Source organism: Python bivittatus, unplaced genomic scaffold, assembly GCF_059951505.1.
Source record: "Python bivittatus isolate LINGU-HERP-01145 unplaced genomic scaffold, Pbiv_v1 ctg000080_np1212, whole genome shotgun sequence".
Taxonomy (NCBI): Eukaryota; Metazoa; Chordata; class Lepidosauria; order Squamata; family Pythonidae; genus Python; species Python bivittatus.
Window position 1 is genome coordinate 74,889,684 of NW_028277035.1, and position 24,380 is coordinate 74,914,063.

Here is a 24,380-nt window from a genome sequence, read left to right on the forward strand (position 1 = left end):
TTCAAACTCTGAAAATGGAAAAACAAAATAATTGGGTGCTAAGAAACCCCCCCCAAACAACCAGCCTATTGATAATGCTAATAAAAGCAAGCCTAAGACAATAACATCTGATGAAAGCATGCTTATTTATTTAGCAACTTTTAGGCACCCCCAAGCTGCACAATTCTGGGTGGATTCAGCATGATTTTAAATTATGTGCCTTTTTAGTGATATATTTATTACTTGCACAATCCTACCTCCATTTGTTTTATTCATGAGGGGGATCACACTGAGTATTTTATCATTTTAGGGTGTTGCAGTATTGCCATGTTTGAGAACTCTCCCTGTAAAGAATTGGACTACTTTGGGCCACTGTTCTCCAAGTGTATCTGAAATATTAAGAATTCACACAGTAACCTTTGCTATCTATAATGTTTTTTGAGGATTTTGGAGAGTTGAAAGTTGACAGTTTCCCAAAGCAATCTATCCTACCTGTCAGAGCATTTTATATTTTGGTGGGCAGCTAATGTAAGCATTTCATGCAAGAAAATGTAACGGGGACCATCTCTGTTCCAATATCATCTTAAATAGAAGGACAACAAGATGCTAAATATTAAATCCTAAGAATGCATATGAGTTGCAGGCACCACTTTATAAAATGTGATCATTCTAGCCAAGTTGTAATCCAAAAAGATTCCAGGTAAATTTGTTGAACCAGGGTGTTTTTTTCTTTTTTTCTTTTTCTGTAGGCAAGACATTCATGCTGCCATTCCAACACCCAGCTCTGAACTTTTATGATGGGCTTGTTCAAGATCACTCATATTCTATTCCCTTTGTTCTTCCTAAAATCTGTTAAGTTTTTTTGACTGGTAAATAATGGAAAAACAAAGTGATCTGGCACAAATTTCAGAGCAGCACATTAGGTTCTTCCTTTTCCTAATGCAGCTACTCCTTGATACTAGTGGTTTCTGAGAAATTTAATGTCTGTAAAATGCTAGGAAGAAAAAAATAATAGCCAAAAGGAAAACGGCCTAAATTTAAGATAGTAATCCCCCACAAAGGAAGAGTGGACAGAAAAAAGTTACTCTGTGTTCATTACTGTGACAACAGCAAACCTAAGAGAGCTACTAGGTAAGAACATAGCAGTCCTGTCAAATCTGTCACTTGTATAGCATAGAGTGGTCTCATTTTGTATGTTAATCAGAGCCCAGTATAAAATGTATGGAGACCAAAAAAGAAAAGTAGTTGATGATCAACTTAACTGTTCAGATCTATGTTTTGTGATGAAGAATCTTGAGGGAGAACTTAGTATTGAACTAGCTGGAGGATTTCATTTTAAGCTTTCTTGCTTTTATTAAAAGCAAAAAAACAATGCTTTTTACTTACACAACCTATGTACACCTTTGTTCTCCACTAAAAGTTATGCTATAGGTAGCAATTTGAAGAATGGCAAGAAGGGCAGTCGGTCATTACCCTTTTAAAGCATTATTCCTTCACATGGCACTTAGCAGCAAGACCATTTGTTAATCTTTAGGAGGTCCATCACACCTACCAATCAGATATAAATACTTCAGCGTAACTTCATAAGAACTGATTGAATTTATGTTTAACCTCACCCTCTTTTTTTTTTTTTTTTTGCTATTTCTCTATAGATTTCTACTTTAGCTTCTCTTACTTTTCTTTTTTCCACTTTCCCTCAACATATTGAATTAGTATAGAAAACAGATCTTGAAGGGAAGGTATGCATTCTGTTGGATCTTCCATTTGTAGAGACACTGCTGAGCTATTCTTGATCCAAGGCCACACTGATGCTATTTATAATATCAACTCTACTCCTCTTACATTAGTCTATTAAAGAGAACATATTCTTAAAATTGTTCTCTTGTTGGCAATTGCATCTCCTAGGAAGGCCTCTCAGTTGCAGTCATTTTCATTCTGTGCTGTGACAAGATACAGCTTGATCTTATTTTTATGCATAAGGACATTTCAGTATTTCATAGGGCACAGAAAGAGATTCTTTCTCCTCCTCCAGGATACTGGATGTGATTATGGTATGCAGAAGGTTTGTATCAAAGGAAGAACCTTTAATTTCATCTTTCAATTCCAACACAAAGTAATATATTTTCAACAAGATTAAGTAATGTGATTACTTTGAATGCCTAGACTGGTTCTGCCTTCTACAGGTAATACTTAAGGGAATAATGAAAATGTTACATGCACTGGCAAAATGCATCTCATATGCATTTCTTGTGACGGTAGCCTGTTGCCAGTCTCCACACCCCACAAGTGAGAGGTTACTCTTTCACCTACACCCTCAGAGTTAAGTTACCCCAGCCCCTACTTCTAGCTATAGAAGAGGCGTGGCCCTTTAAAAAAGCAAAAGGGGAACTTGGAAAAGTCCATTGAGTGAAGTGGGCAGAGGTGGGGTTTTCCATCTCTCCAGTAGCCTCTGAATTAACATATTTGGAATATCCCCAAAAGTTGGAGAAGTAACTGAAGCAGAGGAATATTTATTCCAGAAAAACAGCTATTTCTTTATGCTAGATTTTTTATTTCTTTTTTTTGTTGTTGAGCTAAAGTCTCATAATCTCTCTGTGTACAAGTTAAGAAATTGGATGTTTGCTCTCAGCCTCTCAGTTATGTTCATGATGCTATATGTTTTCATTTAGAATCCTCTTGTGATCTATAATGTTTTATACACTCTTTCCAGTTTCTTTCAAAAGACTCTGGCAGGGAGAACTGCATTTGTAGCATACCAGTGCCATCTTGTGGTCTATCTGGAGCTTTATATCTTGTTTTGATTTTTTTTTCTTTTTTTAACCAGTTTGCCAGTTGTTGTTTGTCCATGATCTGTCACTCTCTAATTTCCCTTCTTCAACACCAAATGTTTGTATTTGTATTTTAATATTTAAAGTTAAATGGAGGGGGAGGGGAAGAATTGGATGTAATCCATTTTTTAAATAAAGTTTGATTTTGTTTATCTCCTGTGATTTATCACCAACGGGTTTGGAGGTGGAAGGCTGAATCTTCCAGTCTTTTGCCTCTACAGGAGGTAGCACTATGGAATACTTTCTTTCTCTCTTTTTCTTTTTTTACATTTTGACTTTTTAATTGCCAGTAAAGCAACACAGGTTATGAGACCCCATTCTCTCATGCACACCTCAGATAGGGAGTGAACTCCAGGTGATGTGCCTCCTGGGAAGTAGATGGTAATAGCGGGAACTACCAAGCCACTACTGCAAAACAGAAGGCAGGTCCAGGATATAAAGACTGAGAAGGCTTCATTACCACACTCTTTTGTTATAAACCTATCTTACTGAATTGGATAAGAAAGGGAAAAATACTTCTAAGTCATTTTGCAGCACAATTTTCAAAGGCTTTTAGTTTGGCAGGTGATTGAAGCGACTCCAAGGCCCACCCACAGTAATGCAGTGGTGAATATCAGTTGTCATGCCAGATGTATGGGCACGTTTTGGGATGCTGCCTCCCATTGCTTTGGCTGTTTCCTGAAGCTGTATGTTAAGTAAAAACATGCATACTATTTAGCTTGCAATTAAACATTTTTCTTAAGCAGTTGGCACCACGGCAACTGATAATTACCACAAACAACATTTTGAAAAAGTCTTATTATGCTTGTTTATGTAGGATCACTCTTGGCATAATAATAAGCTATCATTACTATAAATGTACTTACGATATGAGTACACCTTAATGCATTCACTAGGCTCAATTAATCACATGGGAGAATTAAAATGAGTTACTTTAATCTTTCTAAATTAAATGCTTATCAAAAGAGTTTAAAACTTCAGGGTACATTTACCAAGTCTCTGTGCTTTACTTGAAACACATCTTTTTTTATAATTAGTTAAACTGCCTGAGGTCACAGGCAAACTCCATCTTTTAACTTTTCTTCTTTAATATCTAATGTTCATAGAGAAAATCTCGCTCCCCCCCCCCCGAGAAACTGCTTGCAATGCAGAGAGCTTATAGCAGCTCTCCACATTGGCAGAGATTTTAGCTGTTAAATAAATGTTCCTTTTTAGCTGGGAAGTAAATTGTCAGGAATCTTGGGGCATCTTACTACGGATTTTGTTTATTTTCTTCAAAAAGAAAGGAAAGAAAAGACAAGGTTAGCATTTCCATTAAACAGGTCTCTGTCAATGTCACTGCAGTCTTGAGGAAGTGAACAGAGATCAGTGGCAGAGCTGGTGTTATACAGACAGAAATTTCAAAACTTAGCACTAGGATATTATAGTTCCCCCTCCCCCTGCTAAAGAATCTTGATTGGCAAAGTTGAAAAACAGCTTTGGTAATTATCCTATGGTAATACTGTGCTAGATGGCTCAATGGTTATATTTGGTACAAGGCAGATCCAAATGTTTTATAAACTATTTTCTTCTCAGTTTCTACATAGCAATGTCAGGAAATTTTAGTGCAGAGTATAAATGTTCCTTGCAGGAATAGAGTACTTTGCATATTCATTCATGCCTGGCCCTAGTTCAGTGTTTTTCAAAGTTGGCAACTTTAAGATGTGAGGACTTCAACTCCCAGCATGCTGGCTGCAGAATTCTGGAAGTTGATGTCCACGTATCTTAAAACTGCCAACTTTGAAAAACACTGCTTTAGTTGTAATCCAATTTAAATGACAACTCCCCTCTTATAATTGGTTGCAACCACAATGACAAGCTTTGATGAGGGAACACTTGGTGTTTGAAGCATGGCTACAACAAAATCCCTAGCTTCTGTATTGATGTTGTCATGAGCATGATGGCAAACAATTGGTTTGGAATTAAGCAAACTATTTTTCCATGGGTTTTGGTCTTTGCTGGTGGGGAGAATACAGATAGTCCTTGTTTAGCAACTGTTCAGTTACAACAGTGATGAAAAACTAACTTTATGGACAGTCCTCACATTTACGACCTTCACAGGTCTGTAAAGCAAAGGAAAACTGAAGTAAGATTATAAGCACAGTCACAGTTTCACTTAATGACCGCTTTGCTTAAAGACTGAGTTGCCTGTCCCAATTGTGGTCGCTAAACAAGGACTACCTGTAGTTAAGTTTTCAATTTTCATATTAATATCAGTACAGCTTAGATTAAAATCTGAGGATTCCTGACTGATTAGAAAGTCTTCATGAACTGATGGGTCTTAGATTCAAGCGTTCTAGAATTCTTTTGCCACGAACACAAGTAACAGCAGAGCTAAAGCAGGATAACAATAATTTGAAAGTACAGCTGTATTAAAAAGCATAAATGAGTTGCTGCTGAAAAGGGCAGCCCCCTTCCTCCCTCAGTTCATTTCATGTTCTTATAATAATTGTTTGCCTTCCCTATCAGTAACAGCCAGGCAGCAGAGAAACAAAAATACATTGCAATATCATAATAACTCATTATGAAAGAGGAGAGAAAGGTAATATAAATAGGTTTTTTTCAGTGATTATTCATAGTCTTATATTTATTTTTGTCCCTAAAAAAAAAAAAAATGAAATTCCTGATCTGAAACCTATACCAGTCCAATCGAGATATACTATTATAACTCTAATTAAAAGTACTCTGTGGGTTACGTTTTAGCAGCAAAAGAAGTGCACATTTTCATTAATCGAGATAGGCCTGTTATATTTGTATCCCATTGTAAAAGTGTACTTAAGAAGGTTTTTCATCTGTTGGCTCAGAAAGAAAACAAGAGATATTTGGAGGTAGCCAAGACATTGGCTAGATCCATAACGTCCCTTTTGCAAACAGGAGCATTTCTTCCATTCATGGAAATGTTTAAGATATAAAAAAGGCTGCTGCCACTGGAGGAAACAAGCTTCACTAATTTTCCCTTACTTTGCTGCATGTGTTTGGAGGGCAATTCCATCTCATGCCTGAAAGCTCTCTGGAATGCGAAGACAGCCAGAGCACTCCATGAGATTGAACTGATGAGACTGCTGCCCATTTGCCAATCCCAAGCACCCCCTTGGCTTACTAAGCAGCTGTGGGGAATTAGGTGGCTAAAAAATGGCGAGAAAACCAGAAGATGACACGACTGAAAATTGGTAAGAGCTCAGTGCTCTGATGCAGCAATGGTAAGAGCAGGGAAGTGACAAATCTTCTCTGTATTGTCGAAGGCTTTCACGGCCGGCATACGATGGCTGGTGTGGGTCTTCCGGGCTGTGTGGCCGTGGTCTTGAAGGAAACAAGACTTCAAGACCACGGCCACACAGCCCAGAAGACCCACACCAGCCAAATCTTCTCTGTGCTTAATTAACTGCTGATGCCCACTTGCAGCCTTGTTCAGAGTGACCTGGATCTTTTAGGGAAGATTGTGTGGGACAAAACTGCAGCCATGCTGGATGGATTTTGCAGGTTTCCTGGTGGACTCCATTTGGATGCCAGTGGACAGAATCCATTTCGATGAATGAAGCATCCCCTTGTGTTGCTATCCGGGATTTGGTTAATCTTGTGGAGCTTGAGGAAGCAGACAGGGTCCTCTGTAGTCTGAATTCTGCCGCCTGTGGGCTGGAGCAAGATTCTCTTCCCTTATTTTGGATGCTGGAGGAGGTGTGAACAGCTGGCTCCGGGAGATACTCAGTGCCACTGTGATGAGGGTGCAATGCCACTTCACTGTCAAGCTCCCAAAACCAAGAACCGCATAGACTTCTGGAAGGATTTTTATTGCTAGTAGGGTAATGTAGGAGAATCTTGAAAGCCTTCCAAAGTAATTTTCCCTCACAATTTTGAGGCAGAATTGCTGAGTCTCTTTCTCACAACCCCCTCCCTTGGACTCAAGAATCTCTTCTGCAACAGCCACTTCCTCCCCTGTCTTCCTGCACCCTCTGTGTTCCCCAGGTCTGTTAGGCATTCTATCACACTTCCTTCAAAGAGGCATTAGCATACCCTCTCCTGAAGAGGCCCTCCCTGAAGCCAGCTGCTTTTGGCAACTTTTGCCCAGTTTCCAATCTCCCTTTCCTTACAAAAGTAATTGAAAAGATGACAGCAAAGTACTTAGAGAGGATGGACTCCCTAGATTCTTTCCAGTGAAGATTTAGACTTAGTCATGAGACAGAAGCTGCATTGGTCACTCTGGTCAGTTCCATCAAGACTTCAGCAGGGGGAGTACACTCCTCATTGTCCTCTTAGATCTCTCAGCAGTGTTTGATACCTTCAGCCGTGCAATCCTTCTAGACTGCCTCCAAGAATTGCAAGTTGTAGGCACTGTTTTACAGTGGTTCCAGCTGCTAATTCAATGAGCATTTTAAGTCAGTGGTCACAGTGGGGGGATAGCACTGAAACCTCTGGGAATTCCAGTGTCGGGTTCCATGGGGTCTGGTGCTTTCCCCCATATTATTTAACACTTACTTGAAACTGTTGGGGAGGTCATTCAGTGGTGTGGTTGACATATCATTAACACGGCAATGATACCATGAGGTTTGATTTTAATTGTGAGCCGCCCAAAGTCACCCTCTGGGGGAGATGGGCAGCATATAAATTTAATAAACAAACAAACAAACAAACCTGGCAATGATACCCAGTTACACATTGCAACCTCAGCCTGAGCCAAGATGCTGTTAAAATCTTACACTGGGCAAAACAACTCAGATTAAATCCTACCCAGATAGAATTGTTTGTTATCAATAGACATTGTGGTGATCTTATAACATTTATTCCAATTGATACTCTGGACAACATTACACTGCCCCTGACAGAGTTGGTTCATGACTTGGAGATTCTCCTGGACTTGGCTGTCCTGCTTAAATAGCAGGTGGAAGCCATGGACAGGGCAGGCTTTTTCCAGCTTCAGCTAGCATGAACTAATGTAATTGATGGTCTGATCACCATCTGGCTTGATGTGCACAATGTGGGGCTACCTTTGGAAATGATCTGGAAGCTAGAGTTGGTGCAAACTGCAGCTACTAGACTCCTGATGGGTCAGTCCAGTTAAGCAAGAATAACACCTATTCTGAGGTTGCTGCATTAGTTGCCAATAGACTTCTTGGTACAGTACAAGTGCTGTTATTATTTTTAAAGCCCTTAACAGCAAACACTGGAATATATCAAAATTGAATGCCAAAATTGAATCTACCCATTCAGTCAAATAATTTAGAAAAGGCCTGTTGTAGCCCTCCCTTTGTGAGTTCATGGGATATGGTTCAGGTGACAGGCATTCTCAATGATGGCCTCCATTTTATGGAGCACTGTCCCCCTGCATGTAACAGATGGTCCCTTCTTAGTAGGTATAATATTTCTATACTTTTATTGCCATTAAGATACAGTTCACAGTACTGGTAGTCCTTGCTTAAAGACAGTAATTGGGACTGGGAACTCTGTCGCAATGGCAGTTGCGGCAGTTCCAGTTGCCATTGTTAAGCGAATCCCACACAGTCGTTAAGCGCGACATCACATGATCACTATTTGTGACCTCCTACTGGCTTCCTCATTGACCTGCTTATTAGAAACCAGCAGCAAAGGTTACAAATGGCAATCACTGGATGCTGCAGCTGTTGTAATTGCCAGCCGGTTGCCAAGCACCTGAATCGCGATCACGTGACCGCAGAGATGCTGCGACAGTTGCAACTATGAGGACCCGTTGTAAATCCCCCTTGTTCAGCACCATCGTAACTTCAGTTGCTGAATTAGTGATCCTTAAATGAGGACTATCTGTAGTAAGTAAGTAAACTCTAAACATACATGGAAGCATGAATTTGTTTTATCAAAGCATTCTCTCATATTAAAGCAGTATTCTTTTTTCTTTTTCTGATAAATATGCACAGTGGTGTCTGGCTATATGCCTATCTTCAAGTAAGAAAAAAAATTCCCAAAGAAATTTTATTTTTGCAGTGATAGTAACGAAATTGTGGTGGAATTAGTTTGAATGGATCTGTTACTAATTTCTTTCAAGAAAAATGGTACCTGCATTGCTCAGGAGAGAGTGTGGAGAATTATGGGTTAGATGAGACAAAAGCTGGAAGATTTCTACACAGAAAGGATCTACTTGGGTGGGGAAAGTTGAGGTGGATAGGAAACTAGGGACAGAAACTGACAGAAACCATTAGGAGCAAGAAACAAACTCTCCTTGCTAAAAAATTGCTTACAAAATTAAAGGAGAGAAAGAACAGGGCTACAGTCACAACTGAAGATCTGTGTCTAGGTGGATGTTCTTGCTTCCACGATGATAATGGTTTTAACATTTTTTTTAAATTGTAAAGCTAGTAAGGTGAATTTTAGTTTTGCGCTCTGCTGTTCCCCTAGGGAATAGATGTGTTGGAATGACTAGGCTGGGAAGCTGAAAAATATTTCCAGAGGAAAGCAAAGCCAAATCAGCCCCATCCTGTTGTGAAGAGGACTCCACAGATGTGCTCCTGTAATCACCAGGAGTCAGGTTCAAATCAAAAAAGATTCTCCCTTCATCTGCACAACACCAAGGAGCTCCCTGGGTATCTTGAAGTTTGTTCTGGCAAGGATTCTCCTTTCCAGGAATTATAGTCCAGGAACGGTTCTTGACAATGTAACTGTCTTCATCAGAAGGCGTACTTGTCATCCACTTGGCTTGGTGGCTGTATTTGTTTGAAAGAGCCTGTTTTACTTGCTCTTGTTTGTCAGGAAAAGAGATACATGTTGGGGATACTCACGTGACAGGAAGTTCTGCTTGTTGTTCTTGTTTTCCGAGTAGAGTGTGTGTTATATCCTTGCTTTTGATAAGATGTCAGGACTGTGATTTGCAGCACAAATGGAAGACAAGTGATTATGTCTGCATCTTTAAAAATAAACACCAGTGTCTTGTTTGAATGAGTAATACGTATGTCTGGCTCCTAGCCAGAATTGTGAAGTGCTATAATGCTGTTGGTGTTATGAAGTTTGCTGATCTGGCTGTCAGCCAAACATGTGTAATATTCATTCTGATAACATGGATGTTTGTCTTTTGAAAGGAATGGCTGCTGTTCTGTGGTTTCTTTGTGCACACTAGAGTTTAAATACCTCCATAGCTCTCCATCTTTAATGCTAAGGAAACTGAAAGATTACAGCAAAGCACGAACATTCTTTCTTCTCTTCAAAAGGAATTTGCAACTGATTTATAAATGATTTTTAATATGCTCAAATAGTCTTTAATAAATAAATAATACATTTATTGTGCATCTATAGTCTCATAGGGAGCTTGAATAGTGTAGGTCATGGGAAGGTCTTTTCTACCCTTTTTTTCTACATCCTCAAAGATAGGTAACTGACCAACGGTAAGTTTATTTCAGTCCATTTCTAGAATAACCAAAGAATAGGAAACACCAGCCCTATACTAAATAGCTCCCAATTGTAGATTCAGTTAAAATTGTGGGACAGCTCTGATTTACTGGAACATTAAGTCCTTGGAAACATTGTTCTGAAAAGGACATTGATCCGGGCTTCTGCTAAGATCTTAGTTGTTCAGTTATCGGCCTCTCAGGTATGTGTTAATGTATTTAAGTTGTTGACACCAGGAGGTTTTTAAGACATTTGTATCCACCTGTTGATTTCAGAAGGAGTGATGGTATAAATAAGTTGGATATTAATTAAGTCTTGAGGTTGAGTGGTTTAAAATAGAGACCATAATTAGGAGAAATCAGCTGTCCTAGCATATGTAATTAAGCAATAGATTTAGAAAAATGCCTGCAATGTTGGTAGGTTAAATATCTTATGTTCTGGTTGACTTGTGGGGCTCTTGAGTGTATGTGAAGATGTCTTTTACAAAGAAGAGAACAAAACGATAGTGTTGCATGAAATGCGGAGCAAGAGAGTGAGAGAGTAAGGAGGAAAAGGAAATCAGGTATGAATAGCAGACACACATCCTGGTGTTTTTGTTTTATGTTTTTGCTGGGTTTTGTTTTGTTTTTGCAGTAGAGTTTTTTTCTCAGGCTATCAATCAACTTTTCACCACTTCCTGCAACAGCAGGTCTGCAATAAATCCTGCTGTAACTGACTGGGTTTCATTTCCTCTGCCAAACTCTGCTAACCTGCGAGGCATGACACAGTGACACCAGAGTGAGGAGCTGATAATGTAATACACAACTCCTGTGAGGCAAAAGTTAAAAGTGCTTGTTCTCTCAGCTGAATGATTTTAAAGATCTTTATATTCTAGTTCCCAGGAGGGATAATTATTCAGTATAACACAGAGACCATTTCTTAATCTCCTAAAGGAATTTTATTTAAAAGTGTGTGGAAAGGACAGAGACAACTGGATGGTGGTGTGTTTTTTTTTTTACTGTTATCGGCCCTTTCTAAATTGCCTTCATTCCAGGAGGCAATGCAGCCTCTGAAAACATGTTCCAGCAGAATGTTCAACCCCAATTATAAGACTATTAAAAGAGAGGTTGTAGCTCAGCAGCTAAGTGTGGAGGGCACATCTCAGGTTCAAATTCCTGATTCTGCAAGTTAAAAGAAACTGAAGTATCAGAGCCTGGAGAAACAGCTGTTTGCAGTCTTGGAGAACTGCTAGTAGATAAGGAGGATAATTGTGTTGAAAGAACTGGTCTTGTTCTTCTACATTCCTAAATATTGGCTCTCTGTAAAAATATTTAAAGGCAATCAAATAGCATAGAATTCTCTAGAGTCTTTAAGAAAGACAACACATAAAAAGTTTCAATTCAGCTTCCCTTAATCCAACTATTACAGATTTGTTCCTATGACATAATTAGCTATGAAAACACGGTATTTAAGTAAGTGCAGGGTATCTATCTATCTATCTAGAACAAGCAGGTGGCCTTTCATAAAGTGGGGAAAGCTTCTGGAAGAAACAAATCTCACTTGCATCTGCTCGTCTATACAAGTCGTCATGCCTTCAAACATACCATTGGTCCCATGCTGTTGATCTGCCGACAGGGAGAGATGCTAATTGTGGCAGGCTGTGTTGCTCCTACCCAGTGAGAGTGATAAAGAGGCAAGCAGAGTTTCTTTTTTAATCTGAACAGTTTCATGCATCTGTACTCGCAGGCTTTTACCAAATTGAAGTAATGCCATGATTGAAATGAACATGACCAAAAGTGTAAACAGGAAAAAGGGGAAATACATTCCCAAGCGTGCACAAAAATAAAGATGTCATTGGCCAAATGTATTACAAATTAACATTCTTCTTTGGGGGCCCTTTAAAAACCATATTCCGTGTCCTCTAGTTGCTCTGTGCTTTTTAAGTGACCCTGAAGAATTTTAATTTACAATGAAATCTTTCTTCCTTTCTTTGGAATTCCATGTCCCACCACTAACAGCCATTGATGCTTTCCCTTCCTTTGCTATCTGAAAATTAGAGGTGCCTAGATTTGCTGCTGGGCAAGTTGATACAGGAAGAGAAATCCCCTGTTAACTTTTGGTACCAGGAGTTGATGTTGGAAGTAGAGGAGGCCACAATGTACACTTGCTGAGTGAATAATGGTCCCAGCACAGATTGCTTCCACCAGTAAGGGCACTCACATGTTCTGACTGGACCCATTTCAACTGGGCGTTCAACCAAGATAAATACTGAGATGCCTTGGTAGAAATTGGATGGGATAAATGCAGATCTGCTAGTTTTCCTGTACTGTTCACAACTTTTGTTACCATGCTATCCTTCAGGTTTATCAGGAAGGATCGGATATTGAGCACAGTGCTGCTGGTCTACTATATAAGCCCTGGATTGGTGACCTTTGGTATCTCACAAGGTTCCAGCTTTTCCGTCTTGATAGTCAATATCTACATGAAACACTAATGGTGATCATTCAGAACTTTGGAATGATCTGCTTCTACTTGCTTGTTACTCTAAGGAAGCATTGTCTAAGCTCAGTGATGAGGGAGAACAAGCTGCCATTTAATCCAGACAAGACTGTGATTGTCAGTGGGCAGCTGACTTTAGGATTAAAGTTCAAATAGATTTCAGAGGTCATACATTCTCCTGGTGTGTGTGTGTGTGTGTGTGTGTGTGTGTACACACACACAGTATTCACTCTGCAAGTGCTGCTTAATCCTCACTTGTCACTGAATTTACAGGAATTACGTTGCCATTCATTTGTCAGGACCCTCTCAAGCATAATTTGAAGTGCTGATATTGAGGCTATAGAGTATGCTTCTGTATCAAGAATTGCATCTCAACCTTTCAGGAAGCAGAAAATCTGTAAATCTGCATCTGTTTCATTAGGCTTGTAATTGTTAATTGATTTTAGTATTATGTTAATTTTGTATTTTTAAAAATGTTGCTAGCTATCATGAATAGATAGACAAGGCATAAATAAAATAGATAACTAATAAATAAAGCTACAGACTAATAATATAGTCTGTAGTGGTTTGAAGACTGCTGGATAGTGTCAGGATGTAATTTTAGAATATTGTTTTTTCTTCCTGCTCTTTTATTCTAATATTTCAGAAATACCTTTGCAGTTTGCTGAAGTCATATTTCTCTGGATTTCAAATCAATGCAACCTTATGTTATCCACATGGTTTAAGGGAAAATGACCTTGTAAAATATTCTGGCCAAAATGCCATTTCCTAATACAATGACCAGAGTCTGAAAAGCATTTTATAAAGATCTGCTAGCTGGGAATTCTGCAGCTAGGACATGAGGAAGCAGCCCTCTCCCAACTGATCCCCAGCAGTTATTATTCAGAGGAATGCTGCCTTTCATCCTGAAAATATTACTTGATCAGTGATCCTGATTAAGAACACTGGGGGTTGGTGCTTTATTTCTGACCCCTCCCACTATCCTGACACAGCCTGGATTGGTTGATTATCTTCCATCAAGTTGGTGTTAACTCTTAGTGATCACACAGATAGACCTTCTGCAAGAACATCTGTCCCCAATCTGGCCCTTTAGGTCTTCTTACCATGCACCCATTGCTGCAATAATTAAGTCCATCTATCTTGCTGCTCTTTGGCCTTTTCTTCTTTTTCCTTCTTTCTTTCCCAGCATTATAGAGTTTTCAAGAGAGAGTCTTTGTATAATGCATCCAGAATTCAATAGTTGGAGCCTGGTTATTAATGGCTCAAGTGAGAACTCTGAATTGATTTGTTTGATGATCCATTTGTTTGTTTTCTTGACTATCTATGGTATTCTCAAGAGCTTCCTGCAACACCAAAGTTCAAAAGTGTCAGTAGTCTTTCTATCCTGCTTCTTCAAGTTCCACAGAGTGTCACAGAGAAAACAATTGTCTACACAACTGTAATCTTCATAGATATACTGTAGAAACATCACCGCATCTGAGTATCTTTTCCAAGGGCTTCACTGTTACCCTATGAAATGATAGTCCATGGCATATTTCTTGACTGGGTTCCTGTACTGTTGATGGTTGATCCTAAAAGGCAGAAGCTATCCACCACTTCAGTATCTTTATTCTAAGGCTGATTGTCATACCTGCTATTATTAGCCTGTTCTTCCTTATATTTAATTGTAGCCCCCTTTTTTCACTGCGCTCTTTGACTTTCATTCCTAGAGCTTGCAAGTTATTTGCATTTTCAGCTATCATAGTAGCGTCATCAGTTTAGGGCAAGTTGTGGATTTTTCTTCTTACAAGTTTAAAACCTGCTAATTTTCTTCCAATCCAGCTTCCCTCAATATATACTCAACATATAGATTGAATAAATAAGGTGTTTCACCACATTTTGTCCAGATTATGGCTTCCTATTCTCTGTACAGTTTTGCATGAGGACAATGAGATGTTCTGAAATTACCATTTTCTTAAAGACATTTCACAGGTTTACATGGTTGATATAATTAAAGGTCTTTCTATTGTCAGTGAAGCATATATTGACTTCTTTTGGGTGTTCTTTGGTTTTCTCAATTATCTATCCTACATCAGCAATAAAGTACAGTAGTACCTCGGTTCATGAACTTAATTCGTTCCGCAACTCTGGTCGCGACCCAAATTGGTTGCAACCCAAATCAAATTTTCCCATAAGGTTCAATGTAAATACAGGTAATCCATTCTGACCCTCCGAATTTGGTCGCGACCCGATTTTGGTCGCGTCCCAAATCAAATTTTCCCATAAGATTCAATGTAATTGGTTAATCCGTTCTGAATCATATGTATTTTTTTTTTAAACCACAAAAATATGAAACAAAATACAGTACAAAGAAAGAGAACGCTAACCTTGCTCGACGCGACTTCTGGCGTGGGGGACAGGAAGGCGGGCGGGGAGGCGGTTATTGCTTGGAGGGAGAGTCCCCCTCCCTACAGGAAGCCACGACCACATGTCACAGGAGGGAAAATGGCCGTGGATCCTGTTTGTCACCCAATCCGGCGTTCGCGAACGGAAGCAAAATTTTGTGAACGGAGCTGTTCGTGACCCGAATTGGTCATGAACAGAAGCGTTCGTGACCCGAGGTACCACTGTATCTTGTTCCTCAGCCTTTTCTAATGCTACATTTGCCATTTCCCTTTCCATGTATGGCTCTAATCTGCATTGGATGGTCCTAAACATTATTTGATAACATGTGAAATTAAGTATATTGTGAGATTGTTTGCACATTCTGTTAAATTTCCTTTCTTTGGTATTGTATGTATACTGACGTCTTCCAATCATTTGGCCACTGTTTTCTTCTTCAGATTTGCTGGCATAATTTGGTTAGAACCTTTATTGATTCTTGCCATATTTTGAATATTCAGAGTGCTGATTTAACTTCATCTTCTAATACTTGAGGTTCTTGTAAATATATATTCTAAGGTATCTTGGATGTTGCCATCCTACCTTTGTTTGATCCTTTTTGAATCAGTTAGTATTTATCCCTTGGCATCTTTTAGCATCCTTTTTCAGGTTGGAACCTCATTCTGAGTTTAGACATCTTTTAGAAGACTTTCCTTGGATTTCCATTTCTATTTCCATCTTCAATGGCCTGGCATATTTTGCTGTAATACTGTTTGTATTACATTTCAATCATTGATGCCTAAGTTGTTAATGTGTAGTCAATTCATTTACTTTTTCACTGTGTTGAGTTTTCCCGTGTTCATAATTCTTACATTCCACATTCTCACTGTAATTGTTTTTTGCAGCTTCAGATTTTCTTTTCCTATATGGCCACATCAGCAACTAAATGTCTGGAAGGCTTTAATCTAACGAAGTCATAAATACCATTAGTATTCTGAAAGATCTTCAGATCTTTCTCTGTAGCGTGTTGAATGCCATCTGACTTAAGGGACCCATCATCTGGCATTATGTCACTATCTTGTTTATCCTTGTGGTTTTCTTGGTAAAATACAAGAGTGGTTTACCATTGCCTTCTCCTGTGCAGTATGAGATTACGCCTTTGCTGTTGTCACTAAAGTGATCATCTACCTCTGGCATCTCCCTGTATCGCTGCTGCCTGATATAGATAGCTGCTTGCTTTAGCTGGGCAACTGGGATGACGTCATGCCTTGGGTGACCCTACTGGAATTATATGCTCTTTGCATACATTCCCACTGTTCTTCACTCATCCCTCCCAGGAATACCCCTCCCACCACCACATAGCAGGATTTGGAAGGGAAGATCACAGTAGGGAAACAGTAAACTTGGGTGTAGGGAGGATTTAACTTCAATCCAATCAGCGAAGAGAAAACTGTGTCCCTGTATGCATGGATAGATAGTTATATGTATCTATCAAACACAGAATCAACCGAACACAGGGTAGAGCTGCTATTAAGGCCTACCTTGTGGCAATAAGGGTGGCAAAGCATCAGTACTTTTCTCTTATTACATCCACTGATAGCCACCCAGTGGCCCTGTTTAAGGTGACCAGAGCCCTCTTGGGTACAGGGGACTCTGGGGTGCATCTCTGGGCTGCGTGGAGGATTTTGCAGAGCATCCATCAGATTCGTTCCATGATAGATGCTGCCCTTGGTACAGGTCCTGTGGGTGTCTAGCCATGTTATCTGGGAAGAGTTTGAAACTGTTGGACCTGAGGAAGTGGACAAGGTCCTCATGACTGAGCACAGCCACCTGCGAATTAGACTCGTATTCCTCCTGGCTGGTGAAGGCTACCTAAGCAGTAACGTGTTTGGGTACTGGCAGTGGTCAATTCTTCTTTGAGAGAGGGGGTGGTTCCTCTGCCCCTTAAAGAGATATCGGTCCACCTGCTTCTCAAGAAGCCATCACTAGACCCAGCCATACTGGACAATTTTTGTCCAATAGAAGGGGTTGTACAGCAGCTTCAGAGGATCCTGGATGAAACAGATTATCTGGACCCCTTTCAGTCAGGTTTGAAACCTGGGTATGGGACTGAAACAGCATTGGTTGGGCTTTTAGATGACCTCTGGCAGGAGTGGGATGGGGTAGTGCATCCATCCTCACTCTACTTGACCTCTTGGCAGCCTTCAGTACCATTGACCATAGTATACTTTTGGACTGGCTGCAAGGGTTGGAGGGTGGGTGACATTCTATTGTGCTGGTTCTCCTTCCTTCATGGCTGGTTCCAGTTGGTGTTGATCAGGAGCAAGATGTCCTGCCCTCAGCCCCTATATTGTGTGGTGCTGCAGAGTTTGGTAGTTTCTCCGCTCTTGTTTAACATCTACATGAAGCCACTGGTAGAAGTCATCTGTAGCCATCATCAGTATGGTGATGATACCCAGTTGTATCTCTGCCCCTGGTGAAGTAAGCATGCTGTTGACATCCTGTCTTGGTACCTGGAGGCTGTGGGGGTTTGGATGGGGAACAACAGACTTCAGCTCAACCCTGGTGAGCCTGAGTGGCTTTGCATTTTGTAGCCACTAGGACCTGAGAAATTACCATCTTTAGTTCTGGATGGGGTAGCACTGCTCCAGCAGACCCATGACTCCTCCTCGATGAGCAGGTGGCAGTCATGACTAGGAGGGCTTTTGTGCAACTTTGGGTAGTGCGCCAGTTGCGCCCATTCCTGGACCAGGAGGCCCTACGCTCAGTCACTCATGCCCTTGTCACTTCCCACATGGATTATTTTAACACACTCTACATGGGACTACCCTCGAAGAGCATCTGGAAGCTCCAGCAGGTGCAAAATGAAGTGATGTGGGCAGTACACTTTACGCCTCTGCTCTATGAGCTGCACTGGTTACCAGTTTGCTTCTGGGTTCAATTCAAGGTGCTGGTAATAACCTATTAAGGCCTACATGGTATGGGGCCAGGTTATTTGAGGGACCACCTCTCCCCATTCATATCAATTCATCTCATCAGATCCAGCAGAAGAGGCATGTTGCTGGTCCCATCAATGAAGGACTGTCATCTGACAGGACCCAGCAGGAAGCCCTTTTCTGCAGTGGCACCCACCCTCTGGAACATCATTCCCTCTGAGCTCAGATTGGCCCCAACCTTGCTGGTCTTCCAGAAGGGCCTGAAGACATGTTTTTGTCATCCAGCCTGGGGATCTGATAAAGTGGGTGTGGAGCCTGCAGAGTGGCTGCATTGTTAGGAAAACGAGTGCACCGTCCTGCAGGTTATATTTTTATGGTTTGTAATGGTTTGTATTGTTTTTAGTGTTTTTAAATTAATTTTACTGTTATGTTTTTTTAGTTACTTTGTTCTATTGTTTTTGTGTTTTTACCTTTGTACACCACCCAGAGTCATGTATGTGAGATGGGTGGCCAAATAATTTAACCAAATGAATAAATAAATAAATCTAGTCTGGTAGGATATGGGTATGTGTTTATCAGAGGGATGGGAGGAAGAGGAAGAGGGAGTGGGAGAGGAATTTTCTTGGCTCCATCCACCAATTGTCCAGTGCCAGGCCTAACAATTTGGAAGCTGTCAAAGGACTCTCGAGTCATTAATGTTTTCACCCCTGGAAAAATGTTACCCGCCCTTCTCATCCCATCAGTCCTAAATTTACTGAGGAATTTTAGCAATCATAGAATTAAGAGGAAAGGTGCTTTTATAGATCCGGTTGATAAAGAACAAGAAGCACGACTGACACACAATTTATGATTAATCGGAAAATCTACTAATGGGAGCTCTTGTTGCTTATTGTCCTGTATGTTATTGGGTTGGCTTAATCCCTTCTGCGTTTGTGTCAATCGGTACACTAAATGTTTCTGGGTCTTCCCTTCCGCAGGTCAAAGAAGTTGGCAGCCCTTGCCGAATGCATGCAGAAAGCAGGGCTTAGTAAGGAGAGATTAGGTTTCGAATTAGATGATCTGGAGAGAGCAGCACTTCTGGTACAAGAGGAAGAGGAAGAGTTAAAAGCTACTGACGCAGGCGATTCTAAGCAGCAGCTGCTGCCTCTCTGCCAAGAAGCAGCGAGTGAGTCTGAGGACTCAAGCAGCACTTCATCATACGAGACAGGAGACTCTGATTCGGATGAACAAGAGTCCTCAGCCAGTGAAGATGGGAAAATAAATCCTTTACAACGCACACTCCAAGAGGAGAGGACAGCCCCACTTATTGACAATAATGGATTAAGGCGAGACACAGGCACTTTGACACTGGAGGGTAGCAATGAAAAATCAAAGGCTTCTCTACAGTCTACATCTGTTTCTGGAAAACTGATAGAGGAATTAGAAAAGCAAATGCAGACAGCAGTAAGGCTGACGGAGCAGCCTACAGCTTCACCTTCTCCCAGAGGTGAGGGCCAGGACTGCAGCAGCAGCGCTTCGCAGGAGATGGGGACCAAGTGCACCGCTCAGCCTCGAGGACATTCACTGGATCATAATTAAAAGGAACATTTCTTGGAGGTGACTCCAAAGTTTTGGGGATTGCAGATGCAGCTTCTTAGACAATAATTAGGGAGAATTGGTTAATATATGGAAGCAAAATAAGTATTTTTTTAAATATGGGTGTCCTTCATCAAAACCCTTCATGAGAGATGGGGACAAGGTTGTACTAAATATATAATAGTAATCCCATCTAATTAAGTTCTGATGCCTAGCCATAAGAAGTTTCTGTAAGATTTTCTGTAATCTTACATTACATTAGTTTAACTGCATTAGAAAAGTATGATTACACATGGAAGGAGGTTACTGGTTTCTAAAAAAAGGATGCTTAAATATGTTTGTATTTTAAAACGAATTTCATTAGCAGCTTTTGAAATGTTATTCAGTATTAATATCTTGTTTATTTGCTTCTAAATATTTTGAGGTGCCTGTGCCTGAGTAGAACAAGTAGAAAACCTTGTAGATTCCAGGTACTTGCAAGTAGTAACTCTGACTTTCAAGATGATTTGTACATGCAGCATATTCATTACCTGTGCAGACTGATGGCACTAATATTTCCCAGTACTGAATTCTGTGGAATTTACTGAGGCTTACTGGCAGGCACTAACAGGGAAGAAATTGGGTCAATTAAGATTTTACAGTGAACCTACCTAATTTTCAATTCTTTAAACAATACACAAATTGGAATCCAGCTGTCCCTCAATATTTATCTTTATGCAAATTATGCAATGCAATTTTCCTATCAAAAAATTGAATATAAATGCATAAATTAGGTTGGTTGTGTTTGTGTGTATATGCTTAGATATATCATAAATTCTGCATGACATATATCAAAAGACTGTATTGTGGTCATTAACCAGCACAGAGGAAATCAATACATGAATATCCGAAGCTGAATCAACAATATCAGAATAGTTAGGAGAAATACATATAAAGAATTTTGACTAAAAACAATATTAAAAACAGCTAAGATACTTGTTCTAGCTACACATGTGTGACAAAAGAGAAAAGGGATTAGCATATATTCACTTTGGACATATAGTAAAAAAAAAAAATCCATATTACCTTGTGTATATTAGGATAAATGAGAATTTAAATACAAATAAATTCGTACCAATTTTTGCTAAAAAGGCAATAATGCAAAAATAAGATTAACAAACTTAAAAACTGGGGTGGTGGGAAATCAAAACTCATAGAAACCAAAACTGATAGGTTTCTATCCATCAAAATGCTTATTTGTGAAATGTGACTAAATTTAGCTATGTTATTTTAGAGTATACAACATACATTTCATTTCTGATTATTAAACATTTGATTGCAGATTATCTGTATGCTACTGGTCTGTGGCTCAGCTGGATAAAATATGATTCACTGGTTAGAATGCAGGTCTGAAATGTAGGGAATGTCCCTTAGTTGTAATTATGCCTGTGGCTTAACAAAAGATGAACTGTGACTGAAGAGCAGAGATCAGCATTTTTCATTTAAGGTTATATGCCCCAATCATGTGTTCTTCACCTCATTATGCTACTAATAGGCAAAGCTGCATTTTTTCATTTGCATCCAGGAGGTACAATAGACACATCCATTATCATGGGTATAATTTGGCATCCTGAACTATAAGGAACTGTTTCGTATTATTTGAATTCTTTCACAATGTCTTTCCACAGTGATTAGTGATAATATAATAAACTGCGCAGAAAATACACCTAAAACACCCACTTGGTTAACATGTCTAGTTTGTGCAAATTTGAAAATAAAACTGAGGAGGTATCATGTATACTACTGCCCAAGCACTGGAAATCATATGGCAAAAGGTAAGTGGCCCATTATTCACTTTCAGCCTGCCATTTGCCTGTGGCAGGCAATGAAGTGTGCTTGCTCCCTGAGAATTGACTGTTATGTTGATGAAAATGGATCTCCTTATTCTATCCTTTTTCCTACATCAGCAAAATTGTTACCTCAGTCTGACTTTGTTGTGACTTTAGATGTTGACTTTTTCACCCGCTCTCCCAATATTTAGGAATGTCCACTCCTCAAAGAGAACGATGGCTTTCACTTTAAGTGTTAGAAATATATAAAACTTCAGAGTTCGTTTCTGTCTGAATTATTCTTTAGGCATGGCATAAGGCTGCCTCTGAAAATAGCATATTATGCTCAAGTGTTTCCTTAAAATAACAACACCTGAATGTGCTTCTCTACAATAATTAGTAACAATTATGCCATGACATCATAATAACACTCCTTCCATATAAGCCCCAAAATAGGTTTAACAAAAATATTTTAAAAAAGAGCACACACATCAGAATCCCTTCAAAATCCCATTAAATCTCATTCCTACTTGTGTGTGGCTTTTACCCCAGCCTCCAATGTTAACTACAGCCCTCTCAGCTATCAGAACATTGTCAATCTTTGGTTTAGATGATTTTTTTCCCCTTAAATTTACTTATTTAAAACATTTGTAAAACTATTTATAAGGAAAAAACATGTTTCTCTTCATTATGCCTCCAGTTCCTATTAACCCCAGTGAGGCAGATGTAATAATTAATTACATCTATAATAATTATTATACTATAATAATTAGTAAACTAATACTTCTTAACAAAAATAAAGTTGTGGCACCTTAAGATTAATTTATGATCATTTAAATTTCCATGGATTTCAGTGCCACTAAAGTCATCAGTTGGTTGTTTTTACTATAAAAGATTTACCATGGCTATCCTTCTGGAAAGAATTAACAACAGTACTGTGTATATTACACAATATAGAGAGAAGTATTTCCATTGCCTGGAATTTAGCTTCATTAAAAATGTGTCAGAACAGTAACATCTTCTGAAAATGCTGTGACTTTGAGCTGGCTTCTAAAAGCCCAAGGTTAGATCAGTTAACAGTTAAACTTTCATGTTAATAAATAAGAATCCTTTACAGATACTTTATAAATACATACCTAATCTGAGGTGATAATTTTGCTAGAAAAGAGCAAATTGGTCTGAGAAGTGGAATCAACAACCATAGGAAATAATAGGTTTATTTTAACTTGAATACCATAGCCGCTCTGCCTCTGCATAGCCTGAGTGGAGGCACTGTTTATTATTAATCAACTATGGAAAAGGGGGGGGGGAATCACAGAATTAGTCTTTATGTTTGGTTCTCTGTGTTTGGCAATTGACTTTATGCAATAAAACAGAATGCTGGTTAGATTGACTATGAAGTCATGTGAGGGTCAAATAGTAATCCTTTCAAATGAGATACTGTGCCAAATCAGTTGTGTCTCAGTGTAAACAGAATGCTTTGTCAATTCAGATTATCCAATCCTGACTAAACTTTCAGGGGGAAAGGGCCTTCTGAATGGTACCCCACACTCTTAAAATGCTAGAAAGAGTAATGTGATAGATTAGTTTTTACTTAACTTTGAATCTTTCTCTCTTGTCCTTGGAAGCTATGTAGAGTTTACTTTAGATCAAGTGAAGGTAACACTGATGAGGTTCTGATTGCTACAATAAGTGATGAATGTTCCAGGGCAATTGATTCATAACTTCGGAGTGAGTGGGCTGTGCGGTTTGCCACCACTGACAGAGCTAAATGTTTTTAAGATAGTGCCTCAAGGCTGAAAAAAACGGGAAATGCGGGTTAGACAGATAAATGGGCTGGCTCTTTAGAATGGACCATGGACGTGGTTTGTTTTGCAGATAAGGCAGGACACCTTCAAAGCAGCCCAAAGATAAGGCTAAGGAGTGGAATGAATGTAGAAGGATATTGTTATCAGGAGCCTTTATCATCTTACCACAGAAGAATATTCAATGGGGTTGAGGGAGTTGAATATTTTAGACAAAGCATTTTAAATTGGCACTCTGTTGGCCATGTTAATATCATGGAGTTCGGTGCCATTTGGCACCTGGTCTATACAGAGATGCATCTGCATGCCACCACTCTACATTGTGCATATTATTGTGCAAGCCATGCAGTGGGCTCCATTGAAATGAAGGGGTAAACCTGAGAAACTGAAATCCTTGTATTCAGCAGTCACCTCCATGAGGAACAGTTGAATTAGGATATCTGCTATGCAAGTATAATTTGTATAATATCTATGAATTAATCTAGTCAGATGTTAATGGTGCTACCTCCCCCTAACATACCTCTTCCCTTTTTTATTTGATTTTGGCTTGGAGGACTTTTACACCTATTCCCACAGCTCTTTGAAACTACCTTCTGTTAGTTTACTAGTCTAACCTTCATTTTGCTCAGAATGTTGTTATTCCATTTGCCCTGACAACAATGGCTATTTTTTTCCCATGCTTTAAAGCCAGACTCATTCCCAATAAATATAAATAAAAAATAAAAATAATTTCTACAGTGTCTCTGTATCTGTTCATTCTGCAGCTGCTGGTGCAACTTTCCCTTATTACTGTTAGATCTCCATACCTTCCTTTCCCTGTTTCTATTGCTTGCTTTCTTTGCATATTAATAAATACAGAATGGCAATTATGGCAATCTTAGGGCTTACGCTACTTGCTCCAATTCATAGGGGATTCATAGGCAGCAAAAAAAAGGGGACACCCTACTCCTGCTTTAGTGAAAAATGAGTCCAACTCATGAGCTTCGTCAACATCATGAGTAACGGGGTTTGTTGTGTATCTTGATGGAAGTCCATGTGGAGAACAATGGACTCAGGGAACAATAACAAAAAGCTTATTAGCTGCACAACATTTTTAACCGTCATAAAGACAAAGTACTCTGAGGTTTGCCAAAGACAGCATAATCCTATCCTACAGGATGCCAAATTCAATTGCAGCTCTTCAATGCACTGTGGTACACTCGCAGATGCATTTGAGGCTTATTT

The 24,380-nt window shown here is 39.5% G+C and overlaps 1 protein-coding gene across 1 annotated transcript in view; it reads left to right on the forward strand.

Moving 5' to 3' along the window:
• The window catches only part of SHQ1 (SHQ1, H/ACA ribonucleoprotein assembly factor), a 93,335-nt gene extending 69,482 nt beyond the window's left edge, over positions 1-23,853 (forward strand). Inside the window, exon 12 of the mRNA XM_088134338.1 lies at positions 18,946-23,853. Within this exon, the coding sequence (XP_087990464.1) occupies positions 18,946-19,546 (601 nt within the window). The 3' untranslated portion in view covers positions 19,547-23,853. The remainder of the gene's footprint in view (positions 1-18,945) is intronic.
• Positions 23,854-24,380: the final 527 nt, after the last annotated feature.